The sequence below is a fragment of the Rhea pennata genome, chromosome Z, assembly GCF_028389875.1.
Source record: "Rhea pennata isolate bPtePen1 chromosome Z, bPtePen1.pri, whole genome shotgun sequence".
In the NCBI taxonomy this organism is placed as follows: Eukaryota; Metazoa; Chordata; class Aves; order Rheiformes; family Rheidae; genus Rhea; species Rhea pennata.
Genome location: NC_084702.1, coordinates 21,045,050 through 21,065,069, shown reverse-complemented (window position 1 = coordinate 21,065,069; position 20,020 = coordinate 21,045,050). Strand labels below are relative to the sequence as shown.

The following is a 20,020-nucleotide window of genomic DNA, read 5'->3' as shown; positions in this document are numbered from 1 at the left end:
CTAAGACCAAATTTAAAGGATTTCCCTCTCTATTCTTGTATTCAGCTGATAGCTACATAACCCTATTGTCAAATGTCTAACTCTCATGCAAGTTGTCATCCTCAAGTTGCCTCCTAGAAGAGATCTGCAGCCTCTAACATTTGTGGGTTGTCACTCACACCTCCTGCTTTCCTTGGATTTCTCTGAGCGTGCATTCAGATTGAAATCTTCTTTCTTCTTCCCTACCATCCCCAGGACATCTTCATGCTCAGCTCAGTCAATTAGACCTTCCTCTTCCCATGACACTGTTGGCTCATGGTCTTGGTTTTGAAAACGCTAATATCCCTTGGGCATGGCCAGGTGAGATTATCCCTGACCAGAAAGTAAGCAAAATCAGCTAAAAACTGCTCCAGTGTTAGCTAAGCCCAGAACAGATAATTACCCGTGGTGAAATACAATACCCTTTCCTGCTGGTTTGCACTGTGTTTACATCCCAAAGTGAAATATTTTCTTATTATGAACACTTCATTGTACAAAAACTTTAATGCACGAGTCACACTTTGTAGTCTGACATAACCGAGAGTAATACCTTCAGCTCATTAGCAACTCTCATTTGAAATCAGACATCCTGGCAGTCAGATTGCTTTGTATTGGCAACAGATTTGCAGGTGACTCTTCTCAGCTTTGTCTTGGAAGAATACACTGTCATTTATTTATACTCGCGGAAGGGCTTTTTGTACAAAAGCAGAATTCTTCTCCTGCTGAGAATCCCAGCCCCTGCCTGGATGACTGGAGGGCATCATGCCCTCTTGCTGTGTATACCTGTGTTCACTACCTTGCAGCTGATGTAGTTCACAGTAAAGTGGCTGTAAAAATAAGCAGTACTCTATAAGGATTAAAAAGAAATTGCCGCTATTTCTGCTTTAGTCCTTTGTTTTGTGGGCAGGTTTTATAATGTTTATACCTAGAGATTACAGATACGTGTTAGGTTTATCAGGTAGACACAAAGTTTGGGGCAAGAGCAAGTTGCTTCCAGCACTGGAACAGCATTTTGAGAACAAAACAGAGATTTAATGTTTACAGGCATAAATTTTCTGCCTTTGCTGGGTCTATCCTTGCTGGTTCTTATTCTATCCATTTTTATAGGTGTGATCTACCTATAGATAGACAGATATGTAGATAAAGATATACAGGTAAGATCTAGCTATAAAATATCCAGAGAGGTTTATACTGAGAGTATTATAGACATGCAAGGGATGGTTATATCCATAATTATTAAAGTTATATTTTACAAAGAACGCTTCATCCCATTTACCATACCCAGGAACATGAGGTAAAATTTTGGGAGTCATAGACAAACAGTCCTTTCTTTTTAAGAAGAGAATCATTAAGGAAAAAATAGGCTTACTATGTACAAAATGGATCAAAGGCAAAAAAAGTTTGTTTAGCATAGAGAGGAATTATATTTGAATTGGAATTACCCTTTTTAGATGCAGTGAGTACCCTTGAACATGTCCCCTTAAGTGTGCTGATAGGAAGTTTGCTACATGGCATAGCTTGAACACAGAAGCAGCAGAGTGTCTGAAGCTTGCTGTTAGATTCCTAAATAAGTAGAATAAATTCTGTGGGACCTGCAAGTACAAATCACCAGCAGATTTCTGGGGCAGCAACTGCAGACTTCTGTAACATGCACTCATAGTTCTCCAGGATGACTAGGTGATAGTACCTGCTTACTTGTCTCTTTTAACACCTATGCTGTTGCACATGAATTGCTGTGATGTGCTAACCACTTTATCATTTTATTACACTTTATTACATCATAAATTTTTATATCTTCTTAACGATCCTACAAGAAGCTTAATTGTTTATAGGAACATCTTAATTAAGTAGAGTTCACTAGGTTAAGCAGAACACAAATTGAAAGAGTTATAAATGAAACAAACCCTACCACTCCATTCAGTATAGCTTCGGAAGGTTAAAATGGGATTTGATTTCAAGAATAAAAATTTCATATTGCTTTCAGATGTTACGGAGTAACGATAATACCATGGGTAACTTTACCTCTCCTTTCTGTTTTGCAAATGTGAAACTCACTGGATGGGAAAACCATAACTTTTTTTTACATACTAGGAAGAACTTTGACTTGAGTTGTAGCATTCTGAGGAAATTTTCCCAGATTAATTTAGCAGACAACAGTGCTACTTTATTATCCCATTTCCATCTGGATTTTAGAAATAGAAAAGATAATACAAGAAGCATATAACATGAGTCTCAAAGACTTCTCTAATTATATTGTAATTGATTACAGTCAAGTTTGCTGAAGTGTATTTAACAGGAGCTGTGTGAAGTTGTCACAGTACATGAACTTTATGGCAGTCTCTCAGAAGTGCCTTGTTTAGTTGTTGTAGGGTGGGAAAGATGATTGATGTGAAGGGGAGAACTAGCTGTTTGACCCAGTCTTCCAAGGGTCTGAACAGCTTCAGCACTGTTAGGGCAGCATGTTTTCCGGGGAAAACTGAGGTGGTTTAGTACACACGGAAAAGCATTTCAAGGCTTGAACCAGAGCTACACTAAGACTGATATAATACCATGGTATCAGCTTGACCTTCTGAAATGCCTCCACAAAACAGTATTTTTCTACTGCTCTCAAACAGAACGTTGTTTCTTTGCAGGTGGACAATGCCCATTAAATTTTCATTAAAATTTGCAAGCCTGCATAACAGGTGGTATATGTTGCCGAGAGAAGTGGTAGAATCTCCCTCACTGAAAATATTCAAGACTGATTTTAACAGGGCCCTGGATTACCTACTCTAAAACTCTGCTCTCAATAGAAGGCTTGACAAGATGATCTGCAGTGGCCCTGCCAACCTCAACTTTTCTATGAGTTTGAGTCACACTTAACCGGATTTGAGTGCATTAGGATTAAGATGGAGGTCCTCCAAAACCAGACCACCAATCCAGGACTCCCAAATATGCTTCTGTCTTACTCTTTGTGGTATGTCAACCAGATGGTATTAACCACATTACAATACATATGGGCTCCAATTTCACCATTAATAAGGAGAGGGAACAGCTTTAAGAATGGCTCAGTGACTGACAGGAGGGAGGCATTAAACTTTGAAAACTAAAGCCTGAAGGTGAATGGCTAGCCCAGGTATTAGAGTGTGTTATATTAACTTAGTGTCTTCTGTTACAAATTGTAGGTTTCAACAGTGACAGTGTCAATCCATGTGTGAAGGAGCAGCAAGATTGGGGCTGCTCCATGAGGGGAACTGAGCAAGGAGCCAAGGGTGGCCCCAGTGCAGACTGTCCCCTTCACCTAGCAGGGTGAAATCCCCTGGGGATTGAGTAAGATGAGCAGAGATGAGGTCTTGTAACAGGGTCCATCAGCTACCCCAGCACAGGGTGCATATAGGTGCTCCAGTAAGAACAAAAGGAAACACAGCCAGAGGCAGGATTAGAGACAAGATCACAGTGTGGCTCTAAGGGACATTCAGGAGATATGACTGGAGACAGGCACACCCACAGCATAGCTCAGGCTGGGGCTGAAGGCCTAAGCCTAAGCTTAAACAGGGGTCCTGGACCCATGGTCTAAGGATGCAAGGTAGGTAACTCCAGGGAGGCTGGTCAGGGCAGCTGAGGCCTGAGAGCATGGGCTGATCAGTACTTGCTGTCTCTATCACATGTGACAAGTGATACCAGCACACACAAAGGCAGCTGTACCCTGGACTCTTGCTTCATTCAACTGCATGTGCTTCTCCACCAGGATAATCATCATGGCTTAAGTCCTTCTTCACAGAGTCACAAATCCACACACTGTTGGAGAAGGCTGTAGGGTTGAAATCCTGCAGCAGACCAGAGGCGCTGTCTCTTCCTTGTCATGGTCTCTGAAGTCAGGAATGTGCCCATGTTATAAGGTCTGCCCATGCAGAAAGTGTCTAATAGCCCAGATGTTCTTCTGAGACCTGGAAATGAAGGTCCCTTACTCCTTGTTCCTTTGAACACATTAGAAATCAACAAGAAAGGGGTGGAGGAAGCAATTTATTTATTTATTTATTTAAAGGTCAATTCTGTGTTTAAAACAGTGCTCATCAAGTACCACTACACAGTCAAAGTTAGTTCTAACCTTCATTGCATAGGCAATAAATCAGGGAAAAGGGATTTTTTCCCCCTCTATATTCATATTTTCCACTATCGAAGAAAGTTTTTGTATATTACAAAAAAAAAAAAAAAAAAAAGGAAAGAAAAAAAAAAAAAAAGAAAAGAAAACACCTGTTTGGCTTGCAGGAATTGGCCAGGGAGGCTGTTTTCCTGACAGGCCAAGAGCGACCAGCACAGGGCCCCTTTAAAAAAAAGTCAGGATTTTTCCCCCTATTTCATCTATTTCATGTGAGCATTGGCAGAAACTCTGACAAGCAGTTCTTCATATTTTATTATGTTCTTGTCTGGCAGAATCTCTGTCAGGCAAAAACCTTGTCAGCGGAAAACCTGTCGTAGGATCAGAGGAGACAAAAACAGGTGTCACAGAGGCAGTCAAAACTGAAGGAAAAAAAAGATTAGGCTAAAGAGAGAAAGGCAGACAATTACATTAATGCCATTGCTTTTATCTTATAGATGTGTGTTATTATCTCGGGGTGCTGAGTGCGCAATTGCCTCAAAGAAAAGTAGACAGGAGACAAGGGGAAACTTGATAGTTATTAACTGAAGAGGCAGTGTGTCAAAGCTGGATGGGGTTCAAAGTTTTGCAGAGGAATAAAAAAAAATTGCAGACAGCAAGCAACGTCTGTGAACAAACTGTGGTACTGCTTTCGGCTACATAAACGTAGTAGCAATCTAAATGTTTCAACTTGGAATCAGATCATAGAGGGAAAAATTAATGAAAGATTTAATTCAGACTTTTTTAAATAACATTTCTTTTGTGTACATGCAACTGAAGTGCTTTTTTTTGATCTATTATAAAAATGTTGTTAGAGCATGAGGCATGGTGAGGCATGAAGACATTTATCAGTTTAGTTGTTGTGTTGTTTAGGTTTGAAACACCTATCATCAACACATGTTTAATTTTAAAATGCTATTAAGAAACCTTTTACTAAGTGTGAACATCTGTACATGCAAGCTGTAAATTAGGAGATCACATATGTGTCCCTCTGTCAGGGACTAAATGCATTTGGCAAATGGTTTCCGATATTAGCTTTTAAGTACTGTAAAAGTCGGAAGGAAAATTTGTTTTTGTCTATGAATCAGAATATACTTTACTTCTTCTCCTTTCATGACCTTTTAAAATCTACAGTGGCTTAGTGAATGTTACTCTTCAATCTAGATTAAACTGTGACAAGGAGGAAGACAGGAGTGAAATGGAGATAGCCAAAGGATGCCATATTATAGGTGGTATTTATACCCAGATTGATTCGGGATGTTCACCCATGCATAAAATGTTGAAGTCTTTCCCTCTTGGTGCTTGACCAAGGGGATGAGTGGGATAGTTTCCTAGATCATGAAAATATTTGAGCCCTTCAGTAGACAGTGGCAAGCTTTCTTTTCCATGGTCACCTTCTAAGCATGACATTTTTCAAGAGTAAATTTTTTTCATCTATAAAGTGCACCACATTACATCATGTAGCAAGTGGTATTAAAAATGCATCCCGAGGGAGGGCTAGCTCAGACCACCTCTTAGGACTGCAGTAGTTTGCCTATTCCTCCAGCAAATTAGCCATTCACAGGCTACCTTCTGTTCTTGAAAGGGTTTGTTACTTCTTTTTCTGTGGTTGATGGAAAAGTAGAAGAGGAAAAGCTTGTACGCTGAAAAATACGAAGCTATTCTTGTCATCAGTGATGAATAGCAAACTACAGTGCCCCACATTGCCACTAATAATACTGTGTTTGTTTTACCATACTCCACATGCTGTAGTTGCAACAGTGTTACAGAATATTTTATGTTCTATTTGTGTATTTTATCTGTCTCTTCATCTGTCCTCTTGCTTCAGAGAGTGTCCCATTTATTTAGATAAAAGATATCTGGAAAGTTCCCAAATTATTGTATGTTTCATTTGTGGTTACAGACTACAGAAGAATTCTTTTTTATTTTCCTTTTAAAAATAAAAATTCTTTTTATTTTTCCCTATCAAATCTGGTAATCTGGAAAGACGACAACCTTTTTAAAATTTTGCCTTGTCATGTGGATGTGTGTATGCACTCAGACTGCGTCCCTCTCTGGTAGGTAATAGAACTGGTTAGAGAGCCTGCAAGAAAATCAGAAAGTAGCCCAAATTTAGACCTGGAATAGAAGGAGATCCCTTGTAATCAGTAATCTGACATTGCAACCTACTACCTCTCTTCTGTGGTATTCTGAGATATGCAGCCAGGCTGATCAGCTGAGATTAATGATTTCCACTAGACCTTTTTTTTTTCTGTCTCTGGAATACCTAAATATTATCAAAGATCAGGAAATTAGCAACAAGCGTGTTTATTTGCAACTCTAGTTGCACTAAAAGAAGCATATGTAAGATGCTTCTATATGTAATAGAGGCAAAAATCCTATGCTTGTATTTTACCTATTCAAATAAACAATATCAGTGATTTAAAATACAAAATTAATTAATGATTAGTTATATTTCTGTTACTTAACAAAAATGCTTTCAGAAGGAAGGCTTTTAATTTGGCTGATACTGTCCATTGCACTTTGGGAAGGAAGAGGTCTCAGGTCAATAAGTAAGTTTGCATAGCAGAGGCAATGAACTGGCCATAGGTTCGGCTTGGTGTGGATAAAAAGAGAGATTTTTCTCTTCATTTTCTGGCTTTTCAGAAATTGAACAAGTAACTGTGCCTTATTTTAATATGCCTTTTGCACTTAATTTCCTTTAAATTGCATAGGGTCCAAAAACCTGGTAAAATATAAATGACAAAGTAGATTCCTGTTTTATTACAATTTAAAAACATCACAAATGGAACATTAAATTTGTTTGTTTGATGTATTATAAATAGATCCAAAGCCTTTGGCTGGAATTTTGCATAGTGCTGCAGGTGTAATGTCAAGATAGATATTGTATCAACTTCCTATGGCCCCTTTACAGTTCAAATCATACTGTGCAAAGTCCCAGTAAAATCTGTGGGATTTTGCTTACCATCTATGTTGGTAATGTGTAGATAAGCCAAATACTAGCAAGAACTTTAATACTAGCCTTCATCTGCAGATACATGGCTTGCAATAATTTTTATCGTCTGTTTCTTCACCCTTACATTTGCACACAGTTGATAAGAAAAAATATTTGGCTGAGATTTTTTTAAAGTTTGATAGTTAACTCTACTTAGATGCTTAAAATAAGTGGCCTGATACTCATAAATGTCAAGTGCTTTGCAGTTCTTGGCATCCTCAGTCCTCATATATCCCTCTCTCTTCCTGAAAAAAAGTTACAGGCAAGTTACATCGTCTGCTGGGTGAGCTTGACTTTTTGCTACGCAGATTTTCTCAGCACCCATGAAACTTACCGCTCTCATTTCAGCTACTGTGATTGCACATGGTACACACCACCACCACCATTGCCAACATCAAAAAAAACAAAAACAAAACAAAAAACCCTACAATACTTTCAAACATTCCTTCTAGATCCTTTTGCTTACTTGACTGAGTATCCTTTGCAAAGTTTAAGTGTTGATAGCAGTGTACTAAGACCAAGATGTAAATAACTAGAGTCTACTTCTTTTACCACAAACACAGATAGAAAGACTGTGTATTGTGTGCATGGGCACAAAATGTGTAAATGCACATTGGTGCAAAAGAATGTAGCTCAGAGGAACATGTCATTAGGTTTTCTGTGTCTTCATCGAATTGCCATCTTCAGGAACAGGATAATAATAGGAGTTGATTACTTCAGTACAGAAAGACAGATTTCCACCTGGGAATTGCAAAAGGCTAAGGACAGTTCTAGTAAAAATTCAAATACATAGGTACTTTATGAAATCCATGACTAATACAGACTATATAGGGATAATGTTGTGTGCCTAATACCTCAATATTATGTGAGAAAAACAGGGATAAAAGGTTCCTGATTCTTATGCTAACTGTCCAGCTAAGCATTTTTCAGGTGTTGAAGACAAATTTCTGTAACTTCTTCTTACTCTTCATTTTATTCCTTTTTTTCTGTTTTTGTTCTTAAAATTCCTGAAACCAACATCTGAGAACTGAAGTTTAGAATTCACTGTGGAAATACTACTCTGCTGTATGTTGCTATAGTAAAACTCAAGGGCCTTTTTGGGGCCATTCCACAAAAGTTTTGATTACTTTACTGTATAAAGGATATGATTTTAAAATTCGTGAGACCTCTGTCCTCTCAATGAACAGCTTTCAACTCAGATTGAGGTAAAGAGAACTACACTATGAGGGCAGTGCTAAGAATTGATGTGAGCTGCTAAGAGAAAGTTTTTGTAGTCTAAGGAGCTAGCTGAACCCAACACAGTTATTTTTCTGAAAAAAATGTGCAGGTTATAACCAAACAAACATTTTAAGACTTTTCTGGGTGAAGTTTTGAGCCCTCTGAAATTATAAGACTTATGAGTAGTACACCTAATGTTGCACAAGGAAGGGACTTAAAATGAGTAGCTCATGATGATCAGTCAGTGATATCTTCTTAATAAGAACACATCTGTTCATGTAATTTTTTAGGTATGATAAAGCTCATTCTTATATATAGCAGGTTTCATCTTGAAGTCTCCAAAGCACTTATGAAATCATACACTACTGCAGATAATTTTAAATGTATTCACACCTGTGCAATACAGTGTTGTTCATTAGAATACAAAAATTAAACCAACAGTTTAGGGCAGGAAATGGTGATGAATGCCTGGTCCACATGAAATTACTTAGACAATTCAAGGCAACAGAATACAATTACCTTCGTTAGGATTTGGCAAGAGGGATAAAGTTAGTACTGTTGTCCTTACAGAAAGAGCAACAAGCCTACGATCCTTGTGGTATCTCTTATCTGAAAGAGGGTGTGTCTAACTACAGAAACAACCTCCTGAATCCTCCTAGTACAGTAGGCATTAGTTCATTGCAAAGGGAAAAAACAGTCAGGAGTACTACAAAAACAACTTACCTCTGCTGACTATTTTTTTCAGCTTTTTTTTAAAGAAACAAGACTATATTTTATAAATTTTGAATTGTAGTGAAAAGTTGAATTCTCCTGGCAAGTGCAAGTGGTTTCAGTAATCAATGATCCCTGAGAATTTGAGATGTTTACCATAACATTGTTCCTCATATTGGCAAAAACGCATCTCCTTCCTCTTCATGTACCTTTTATTTTTTGCCTGTAGCACGAGGTCTGTCTTTATTTTGCAAACTTTCTGGTACACACCCATGCAAAAATGCATGCTTTGTTGTGTTATAAATTACACATTTCAGTGCATATCCTGACTTGTACTTTAACAGAATAAAATTTACTACCTTTGTTTGTCTGTTATTTATCTGCAGAATAATCAGGCCACAACTCCAAACTGGAGATCATTTCACTGACACGTACAATGTTCATAAAACAAAGGACTCCTTCCTGAGTTCTGAGGAGCAGAAGTCCGTGGATAATGCTGCTTGAAAACAAATGTTTTAGATGAATAAGATATGTACAGGGTATCTTGTAAAAATTTTAGTCTACCGTTCAATCAAGTGTGCTTGATCATTCAGAAAGATCTTATTTCTTCTTCTTTTCTGTTCCATCCTGGCCTTTCCAAAGATACTATTCTCAGAGTGGTCACATTATATGAAGTGGATAACTGTCCACAGCATTTTGTAATCTCATTCCATCTCTTAGTTTTATGATCCGCCCAACAGTCTTTACATCTTTCAGTTACACTGATTTGAGCCAAATTGAACTCCACCACCTTAAAATCCTAAGCAAGTCACGTCTCTTCTTTAGCTAAAGGAACTTACTTCTCCACACTGTAGCCACAGAGTTTTCTGTTAAGTAAAGAGAAACAAAAACAGTTATTAAATATATTAGAAGTATGGTACAATGCAGTGGTTAAAGAGCAAGATAGAGTTTTTGGATACGTGCATTCAGTTCTTTACTGTGGTCTAGATTTCTGTAATCTTTGACAAGCCAGTTAACCTCTTCTGTAAAACTGAGGGTGGGAAGTTTGAAGTAATCCAGGCCTGCCTCAGGAAGGTATTATGAAATTGTAAAAAATGCTCAGCTATTTTGAGAGGCTTGGGTAGAAGGTGTTACAGCTATTAATATTGACAATATTAGCAGCATTCTTTCTATAGGTAATAATAGCAGTATTTTATTAAGTATTAATATTTTACTTCTTCCAAATAGTTGCTCCTCCCTCATATGTATATGTAAATATATACACACACAAAATATATATGTGTATATATCCACACACACACATATATGTGTGTTTGTGTATATACATACGTACATATATATATATATATATATATGTATATATAAAAGTAATCTCAGCACACATCCAGCAAAACCTAGTTACAAAATCAATTTTCTAGGTTTTTCTAGCCAATCACTTTGATGACAGATCTGTTACAGTAGCAGCAAAATAACCATGCAACACACAGCATCATGAAAAAAGGGGGGTAAAAAACTGAAGGGAAGTATTGAACTATTTAGGCTTCAATCAAATCCCATTCATTAGACTTTGTAAATAAGTCAGTCCCACATCATAAAGCCTGTGCAGTTTAAGTGCTTTGGAAGAAGAGCTTTTGGAAGAAAAATCCCACCCTTCACATTCTTCAGTATAAATGTCTTGTGGTGAGACATAGGACTGCAGTCCCCAGGCTTGCCAATCCCTTATCTTTTGTGAATGTTAAATTAATATTTAAAGCTATTTATTCAAAGTTGACTTAACCACTAGAATAGGAAAGATCAGACAAATCAGTTGCAAGAAATGAAGTATGAGGAAACCAGAACTCTTTGACAAAGTATTCCTTGGAGTGAATGTGTTGAATGAAGCCAGCAAGTAAATGATAAGGGCCTTTGTGCTCTGGATGTAAGAAAGCAATTTATCAAGAGTACATGAACTCTCCAGTGACCATAAGCCAAGAAGAAACCATAGCAGAGGAGGAGAAGTCCCTATAAGATTATTTAAGTGCTCAGAAAGTTCTGTTTAAAAAAGGCAGGCAGAAGCTAAGGTGCTGCAACATATTCCAAAAAATGGAAATGAAATTAAATCTAAACATTGATACTCAGGTAAGTGTGTGATGCCATAGGTAATTCCATCATATTTAACTTCACAAGGGGATAGGAATTATTAGCATCCTGTAAACCTTCCCTCCCTTCATCTCTTTATGTTATTCATGTCACAGTGGATAACATAAAATTCACACAAAAGGGTAAACTGAACCAAAGTGTATTACTTACTAAGCAGTTCAAGCAGCAGCATGATTAGCTATATGGTAAATACTCATAGAATTAAATTTTAGAATGTTTCAAAAGTTGGGGTTTTTGGCTGTATCTGTGGTCCCCCCAAGAGGTTATATCTCAAACTTTTAACAGTTCCAGTTAATTTTGCACAGCTGCAGTCATGGTCATTAGTTCATTCATAAATTTCCCAGAATTTCTTTTGAAGTTATGAGTGTCATAGTCTTTCATAATAAAGTGAGCACCCTTATGCTGTAGGAGTCAAAGTTAATCATGACCTTTGGAAAGCAGCCTGTTTTGGAGTGCATCTGTGATAAAAAATCGACTGAGTGATTTTTCTACAGAAAACATAGTATGTCCCCCAAACTGGATGTGCTTGGGTAATTCTTTGGTTTTTCCTTGCCTTTCCTTCAGCTCTTCTCTTACTCTTAGCCCCTTCTCTTTCAGCCTTGGACAAGCTTAGTACTCAGCACCTCTACCATCCAACCCAAGTGGAGATTGTGCAGTCCAACGTCGTGTTTGACATCAGCAGCCTGATGCTCTACGGTACCCAGGCCGTGCCCGTGAGACTGAAGATACTACTTGACCGACTTTTCAGCGTGCTGAAGCAGGAAGAGGTGTTGCATATTCTGCATGGCTTAGGCTGGACTCTGCGGGACTACGTTCGGGGCTACATCCTTCAGGTAGGAAGTACAGCAAAGCATGTTCCCAAACCCAGCTAACTGACATACCTTTTTTTTTCCTGCACAGTTAGTTACAGTGCACCCGCAGAGGCAGAAGGCTGTGCGGTAAATTTAGTGTGTCGTATGGAGGGCCAACAATGGTGCTGGCAGAATAAAACATGCCATTTTTACCTAAGCTAAAAAAAAATGCAGGTTTCTCAGTACCATAGTATTCCTTTGTACTTGCTTGTGCTTATTGTAGGAAATACCTCAAATACTGCAAATAATGAGGTTAGTTAGCTGCAAGCCTGACTTATGAAGGTAACTAACTGGTGTATTTTCAATGGCTACTTTTCGACTTCATAAACTAAGATCTGAGTCAGCAGCTCCTTCAGCTTTTCCATCCTTCTTTAACTAGACAGTTAGTATGGGATAGATATAATGCAGGTTGTGGTAGTGGTTGTATTGGGAAGCATCCTTATAATGTAAAATATCAACAGGAAAAATCCTGTTTATTAAGTCATTTTAGAAAGGCAGCTTTAAATAAAGTTTTACATGTGGCTTGATTAAAATAAAGTAAGCTAACAAAAACTAAAATAATTACACAGGAAAAACAGATAGACTTCCTTTAATCATGAATATTGCCATGCATATTTATAGCTGCTTATCTGAAAAACTATGTCATCTGTTAGGCTCCAAAGTTATTTATTCCATTTCATGTTCATCAGGCTACTTCTGATTGAGAATCTAATAATATGATTCTGAGTGCTGTAAATTGTTAGTTATTTTGCAGGAGAGCTCAGCACCTTTCAGAAGTCATCCAGTTCTTCAAGCGGACAAACCAGGAATTGGAATGTTCAAATTTAAGACAAAGTTTTTCAGATTTATTTTGTTATTATCTGAGGCAAAGATAACTTACTTGGCATTACACAGAATATATAGGAGTCTTTATTCCTGCTCCATGGAATTCTGAATGTATTCTTGAATTGCGCTTCAATTTTCTGTGAAAGCAGTAAATTAGCCTTACATAGTTACATGTGCATTTACATTCCATGTTCTTAAATATTTTCTAATATGCTGGATATAAAAATTTTCACAGAAGAGTTCTGAATTGTCAAACAGCCTTAGAGGAAGAGTAATAGGCAAGCTATTACTCTTATAATGAGACCCTGTTGTTCTTAAAAATATATGCACAAATGGAATTCTTAGATTGTTTTAGTCTTCTGTCAGGCATCTATGTTGTAAAAGCTAAATGATACATGTAAAAGAATTAATCTTTACCATTACCAGTCTACAACTTGTAGATATATGTAGATATTTATATGCCTATACATTTATAAATCTGGATATCCATAGATAGATCTATTATATATGGATCGTGTGTGTGTGTGTGTGTGTGTGTGTGTGTGTGTGTGTATGAATGTATATCTGTGTATGATAGATATGATTTATAGTACAGATAGATGATGGATATTGACAGAGATACATATTTTTAATAGCATCATGTGCACATTGCACCATATTTTAGATTCATGTATTCTAAATGCCACTGATTGACATGGCTGGAAAAGTATGATTTGCAAAAGAATCACTGTAAAAACGCATCCTTTCCAAGATATAATGTTAGAAAAATTGTCATTTGTTAAATACCGTGAATAATTAAGGGTAATATTACATGATGTAATTCAGTATCCCTCACGGATAAGCAGACTGACTGAAAACAGTAGTTTCCTTGTTACAGAGATTGTCGAATCAGGCTCATATTGATTTTGTTTTAATTATCTTATGGAATGATCTTAAGATATGCAAGAATGGGTTGTAATATAATTACATAGAGGTTCATAGAGAGTCAGATTGTGACCTATGTACCTGAGTGGTGTAAAGCCCTATAATACACCATTAGGCTAGAATTCAGTTTATCTGGCTAAAACTCAATCACAATGTAGCCCTCAAGGCATGAATTTTACTATTATTGCATTCAACAACAATATATTGAATATTATGTCAGTTAAAGGAGAATAATTATCAAGGAAAGTTAAGGGCAGCTGTTGAAGTCTTACCACATATTGACTTGGTTAGTGCTTGGCTGTGGATTGTGTTAGTGGGCAAATGAAGACATACTACAGCTAATGTAGTCAAGCCTGTCGGTTAATTTAGCTCTCTAATTTTGTTTGCATTAAAGCTCGGAAATTTGGTAAATAGAAAACTTGGAAACTGCTCAATAAAGCATATATTATGAGAAATCTTAAGCAAGGTGATCAAACTACAAATCTTTTTCTTTTTAAAAAATAACTATTGCACCTATCTGATAAAAAGGAAAAAAGGAGCATACAGGGAATTTTGAAGGGAATAGGTAACATTATAACCACTAGTACAGTAAAAGTGCTCACTGGTGAAAACTATAGCTACAGTAACCTTCAAGCAGAAGCTGTTCCATGAAACTGATCATTGCTTGCCCATGAACTTGCTCACTTCACACAATTGTTTGGGATTTTCAGATTCAGCTTCTCCAGACAAAAGTAGTATTAGCCTCCTATAAGAGAACTAAATGTGTGAAGTAGCAAAAAAAGTTGTCCAAAATAACACAGAATTATAGAGCTGTTGCTAGGCTATCATGAGCAAATTGAGGAATATGTCACCTCAAGTGTGGAAGTATAGTTCCTTTTCCTTATCTGTCCACACCTGTATAAGTTATAACCTAGTTTATTCAAATGCTGCTAAGTTTACCGTGCATTCATACATACTCACTGTTTATCAAACATATAAATATGCTAAAATGCTGCAGCTAGACGTATATGCCAGTAAACTAACTTGTTTATCTCTAATGTAATAAAATTAATGTACTACACTGGTAATTTGAAGAAATGCTGAATATCACTGTTTGATGGGAAAAGAAAGGAAAGTTACTTGTTTTGAAGACGTGCTAAGACATACTGATCATAGACTCTCTCTACATCTTAAGTCCCTCTACAATGACTATGAGAAGTACCAGAATAATGAATGTGAATGGTCACTGTAGATTTCCAGAATACTTAATCCTGATTAGAATTCCAGTGTTCAACAATTATCCATAGCACCAAAGATTTATAAAACTGATACAGAATTAGAGTTCCATACAATGGAACTCTGACACATTACTCTGAGCTGAATTTGCCCTGAATCATGTTGGAAGTTTTAAAACATTTTACAATTTTCCTTGAATAGAAATTTTTGGAGGAAAAAAGCATGAAATCTTTAGGGTAGATGTACCCATTCAAAATCTGTTATACCAATATTACTAGGTAATATGTTTTGTTTCTGTTTAAGAGTCATAATAACACTTTTTTTTTCCCCCACAAAAAAAGAAGATACTTTTGTCAGTAGATTTTGATAAGAACTTCCCAGCTTGCTCCCCTCTAGCGTAATTCAAGGAGAAACGAGAGACAGCCAGAAAACCTCTTTAGGTGGGAACTAGTGCTGCAAGATGGGTGGTATTATTTGTAAAACCCTAGTTTTTACCGAAAGTATTTCTAAAAAGCAAACTGAAAAGCAATTTGAGCAGAGAAAAATGCAGTATCTGTGGCACCTTTCAGTGGATGTGTTAATGGAGAATGGGAGTGAAGGAACCTAGAAGCCTGTGGGCTGGCTGAGGGCAGAGGTAATGTGGTATACTGACTTTTACATTTGGGCAGTCAGAGCCTGGCCAGAAACAGCCAGAAGGTACTAAGTGCTGGGAAGCTTTCTCTGGCCTGTGCGTGATAAATCAAGTTTCTGGTGAGTAGAGACCTATCTCTGAAGTGTCAGGGAGTGACCATTCGGTGAGCAGTTTCACCAGAGGGCCGAAGGGCTGAATGTTTCAGAGGAGGAGGTGTTCCCTCATTTGTTCCCAAAGGAACTTCGAGCAAAGGGAAGCTTTCCAGACCCTATCTGTTCTCTGGCCTTGTAGAGCACTTCAGTTTCCAAGCTTGTTTATCTGGTTCTTATCTCGAGGACCCAGTTTGGTATACTTAATGCAGAACCATTAATGAAACTGTAAGCTGCTTCTCTTTGGAAGGACCCAGCTGTCTTTACGTGACAGGGAGTTACTCTATCAAGAGTAGTAGCTGTCAGCAACAGTAGCTAGTTTGGGTCAGATTCTGCATGTGATTTGTGTAACTCTACCGATTTTGATGAGATTACTTCTGCCACGAAGAGCTGCTCAGTGCAAGTAAGTCTCCAGTCCTGGTTTGGTTCCAGCTGAGCTGAGCAACAGGGTAGCTTTGCCAGCTCCTCTGTTCCCCACTGCAGAACACTTTACCCCTCTCGGCAGTGCAACTGTGAGCTTAACTGCTCCCTAGCCAGGTGCTCTCTAAACAAGGCAGGTTAGGAAAATCCTCCTGCTAAACGTGTGCAAATTAACTCCGATTATTCTGAGAGGAAAAGGCTAGAGAGTAATAATGGCACTAGTGGCAAACAGCTGGGGCGCTCAGCTTTCACACCCGTCCAGCTGCACACAGCAGAGCATGTGATCACAACTGAGAAGCCATAAACTGACTCTTTGCAAATAATGATTCAATGTTTTATTTTAAGTAACAACTCAACACTTTTCCAAGTGTTTCATGATCAAATAGTTGAATTCCTGTAGCTTAAAAGAGAAAAACAAATGTTATCTTTATGGTGCAAAGAGGGAAGCAGAGGTACAGAACATTTAAGTGACCAGTTTGTGTCAGAATCAGGAAAAGGCGCTCGACCTCAGATTGCCGTTCTTACTGACAGTACCGTGAAAAAAGTGGATTCTAGTCGGTAGCTTACAGGCAGAATCTTGGCTGTCAGGCACTCTGGTGCTGCTCACAGCTGTGAGAAATTAAAGAAAAAAAAAGAAGGAAAAAAAAAAGGGGGGAAAAGAAGAAAAAAAGCCCAGCTGGAAAAGTATAGTATGATATTGCCACAAAAGGTAACTTGCTTACAATAGTCTGTGCATTGGACAGTGCATGGGGGACCACTAATCCTAGATGAAGGTCTTCTCAGTTGCAATGTCAATGCTGACAACGGAGGAAATTCCAAGTGATTACATAGTGTTCTCTACTTTGAAATGGCTGGATATTGGACTACAGCGCTTTACTTGTCTCTGTGGCTTCATTGTCAAATCCATCCATTTTAAAACTAAGAAAAAAAATGCAGTTAATGACTTTCTCTGCCACTGCTGACTTGGACTTGTGTATTTCCTTGCACACAGATCATCAGATCAATTCCTACTTCCAGAGTTGAGTTAACTCTTCAGGTGGTAACAGAACACATGGGACAGACTTGGGTTCACTCTCCCATTGCTTTGTTGGTTCTGCAGGGCTAAAACAATTACCAAGCCAGGAGAAATGTTTCAGTTGCTGAAGCCAGCTGACAAGAGTAAGGAATACATCAAGGAAAAATTTAGGCATTTTTCAAAAATCAACATCCCATTGTTGTAGATAACCAACTAAAAGAAGCTCATGCAAATTGTAAAATACATTTATAATTATTCAGTTCTGAGATTTGTAAAAAAAGAAAAAGAAAGAAAAGGATTCACAACCAAATTAAATACACTCATATATTAGTGTTACATTTGAATGACAGTCTCTCAGATTTTTGTAAAACATAATTGCTGATTTTGAAATGGGTTGCTTTATTTACTCTCCTAGTTTATCAGAACTAGACAGGAAATTGAGAGTTCATGCAGTTCAGTCTTATATGCAGATTAGGTCAAGAGATTAAGGGAAAGACCAAAGAAACGAATTCAAGCTTTTTAAATAATACTGTTTTTTATTTCTTGTTTGTTCTTTCCCTGAGTAATCCATTAGCACCTCATCCCTCCTCAGCTTGGGCACAGATGGAAATTATTTTACTGTTTTTAAAATTAAATATTGCCCACAATTGGCCTGTCTGTGGATGATTTCAGAAAGTCATGGATGCTGTTGTTATCTGGCCTCTCTTAGAGACCTTGATGAAGTTTTTCAGTGTGTACTCATTTGTCTCCTCTTAAGATGTTTGAACTTTTGCTACTGAGTCCAAGTGCAAGGGCTTGGGTTTAATTAAATAGTTTGTCAGACAGCCTCCATAGCTTAAACATATGCAACATTAGAAGGGAAACAAACAAATAGCAGGGCTGAGGCTATAAGTTTGTTCAAGGCATACAGCTAGTGGTGTCAGCTTGTGGTAGTAATGATATCATTCTTTAAATGCAATGTTATCTACTATCTATAATCACAGGTTATGTGAAGTTTCTGGTAGGTTGTTTTCCCAAGACAAGCACTCTGTCATAACCAGAACCCCTGGCAGCGGTAGTATACTACATTATTTGTGATAATGCAAATTACAAAGTTAAGAAAAATTGGCAATCAAATTATGATATGATGAAGAATTTAAAAAGTTTTACACTTAAAACCAAGAGAAAGTTCTGATGACAATTCCATAGCATTAATACAACTAAAATGGCTTTTTTACATGAAGATTCTGTATTCAGTTAATAGATATCTCTTCTCATTCCTCATTTGTCTCTTTGTCCATCTATGTTAATTAAAACTTTGCACTTACTTAGCTGTGACCGCTGGAGGATTTCCAAGCATTTTGAGGAGCAGTCACTTATTTAGTCTTTCCATGTCTCTATGATCATTACCCCATTTTTATGGGTGGTAAAACTGATGCAGAGAAAGCTTAAGATGTTTATCTGGTAAAGCCCATACTGCACAAAGCAGAACCAAAGTCTTTCACATGCTAGCTCATGTTTCATGTAATAGCTGCCACCTACTTCTAATTACTTGACAATGAAGGGAAAGTTTTACAGCTTTATTGGTTGACTTTTTCCAGCTATCCTTTTTGTGTTTTCTTTGCCTCTTGAAATTATTGTCAACACTCACATACTCTCCTTTGTTCCAGTGTTATTTTTCAGTGGTGGCCTCTGAGCTACCAAGACTCAAGGCTGGATAATATTTATCCAGAATTCTACTCTCCCAGTACAAGTGTGATTTAAATCCGGTTCTCTTCAGTACATGTCCTGCTTATTTCTTGCTGTTCGTCCCCCTCTCTTCCCTCCTCCCCCTTTTTCCACTCCAACTTGCTCCATCTGTTGTCTTTGCCTCCCAGTCACCCCGGGTTTTTTTGACTATATTACCTCCTTCAGCCTCACTTCTGTCTCACTGCCTCTCCTTCTACGCTTTGCCTCTTTATCACAAAGAGATTAAAAGGATCTATTATGTGATGTGTCCATCTCCCGAGTTTTCCATTCCTCCCACAGCACCACTGCATGCTAATATTTGCTGCTGTGATCATCTGGAAGAGTTTCTGCTCTCCCACATCAGTCAGTTTAGCGTGACTCCCCTGCACTCTGGGAAACAGAGATCCTCTCCTGTGCCCCTTGCTCTTTTGTATTTGTTGCAGCTGTGCTAAGCCAGGAGTGGACTACCCTAAACCCTTCTCTAAACTGGGGAGGGGGAAGCAGACACAAACTTTTAAGGGCTGAAGAGGGAGATGGGAAGCAACAAGACTCTGAGCGACAGCACAGCCAGAGGCACAGGGATGCATTACTGTGTAGGAGCAAAGCAGTGCCACTCATCGTGGCAGTGTGAAGTGCTTTCAGATTTTCTCTGTGTCTGCACTAACTTGCGTAACATCCTTCTGCTGCTTTTGATACCTTCCTCTCTAATAGTAGCACTACCAACCATACTAGTGCTACATGACTTTTTATTTATCACGCCTGTTAGCACGTGAACCAGGCCAAAAGGCCAAAGAGTTTGAAGGTACTTCTGAATGCCACCAGGACAAGTTACATGACAACAGATGTCTTGATAACATGCAAAGATCATTTGGATTTTCAGAATATGTGCAGCTGGAGAGCTGTGCTATTGCTGCTCTGTGGCTTGCATCTTGCAAGGGTAATGAAGCGGAGGGCTGTATAACCCCTCGTGATCAACAGCAGTATACATGATGCTAGTTCATAATGGCTACCATGAAATAGCCTTTATAACCAGTGTTCCACATGACTCAGGAATGCAGAGATGTCCTTTTTAATGGCAAAAATTT

At 38.0% G+C, this 20,020-nt stretch overlaps 1 protein-coding gene across 3 annotated transcripts in view; it reads left to right on the top strand.

The window, feature by feature from the left end:
* The window catches only part of BNC2 (basonuclin zinc finger protein 2), a 352,528-nt gene that overhangs the window by 216,068 nt on the left and 116,440 nt on the right, over positions 1-20,020 (top strand). For all 3 annotated transcript variants that reach the window (XM_062599499.1, XM_062599497.1, XM_062599498.1), the window contains exon 4: positions 11,796-12,031. In XM_062599499.1, the coding sequence (XP_062455483.1) occupies positions 11,796-12,031 (236 nt within the window). The remainder of the gene's footprint in view (positions 1-11,795; positions 12,032-20,020) is intronic.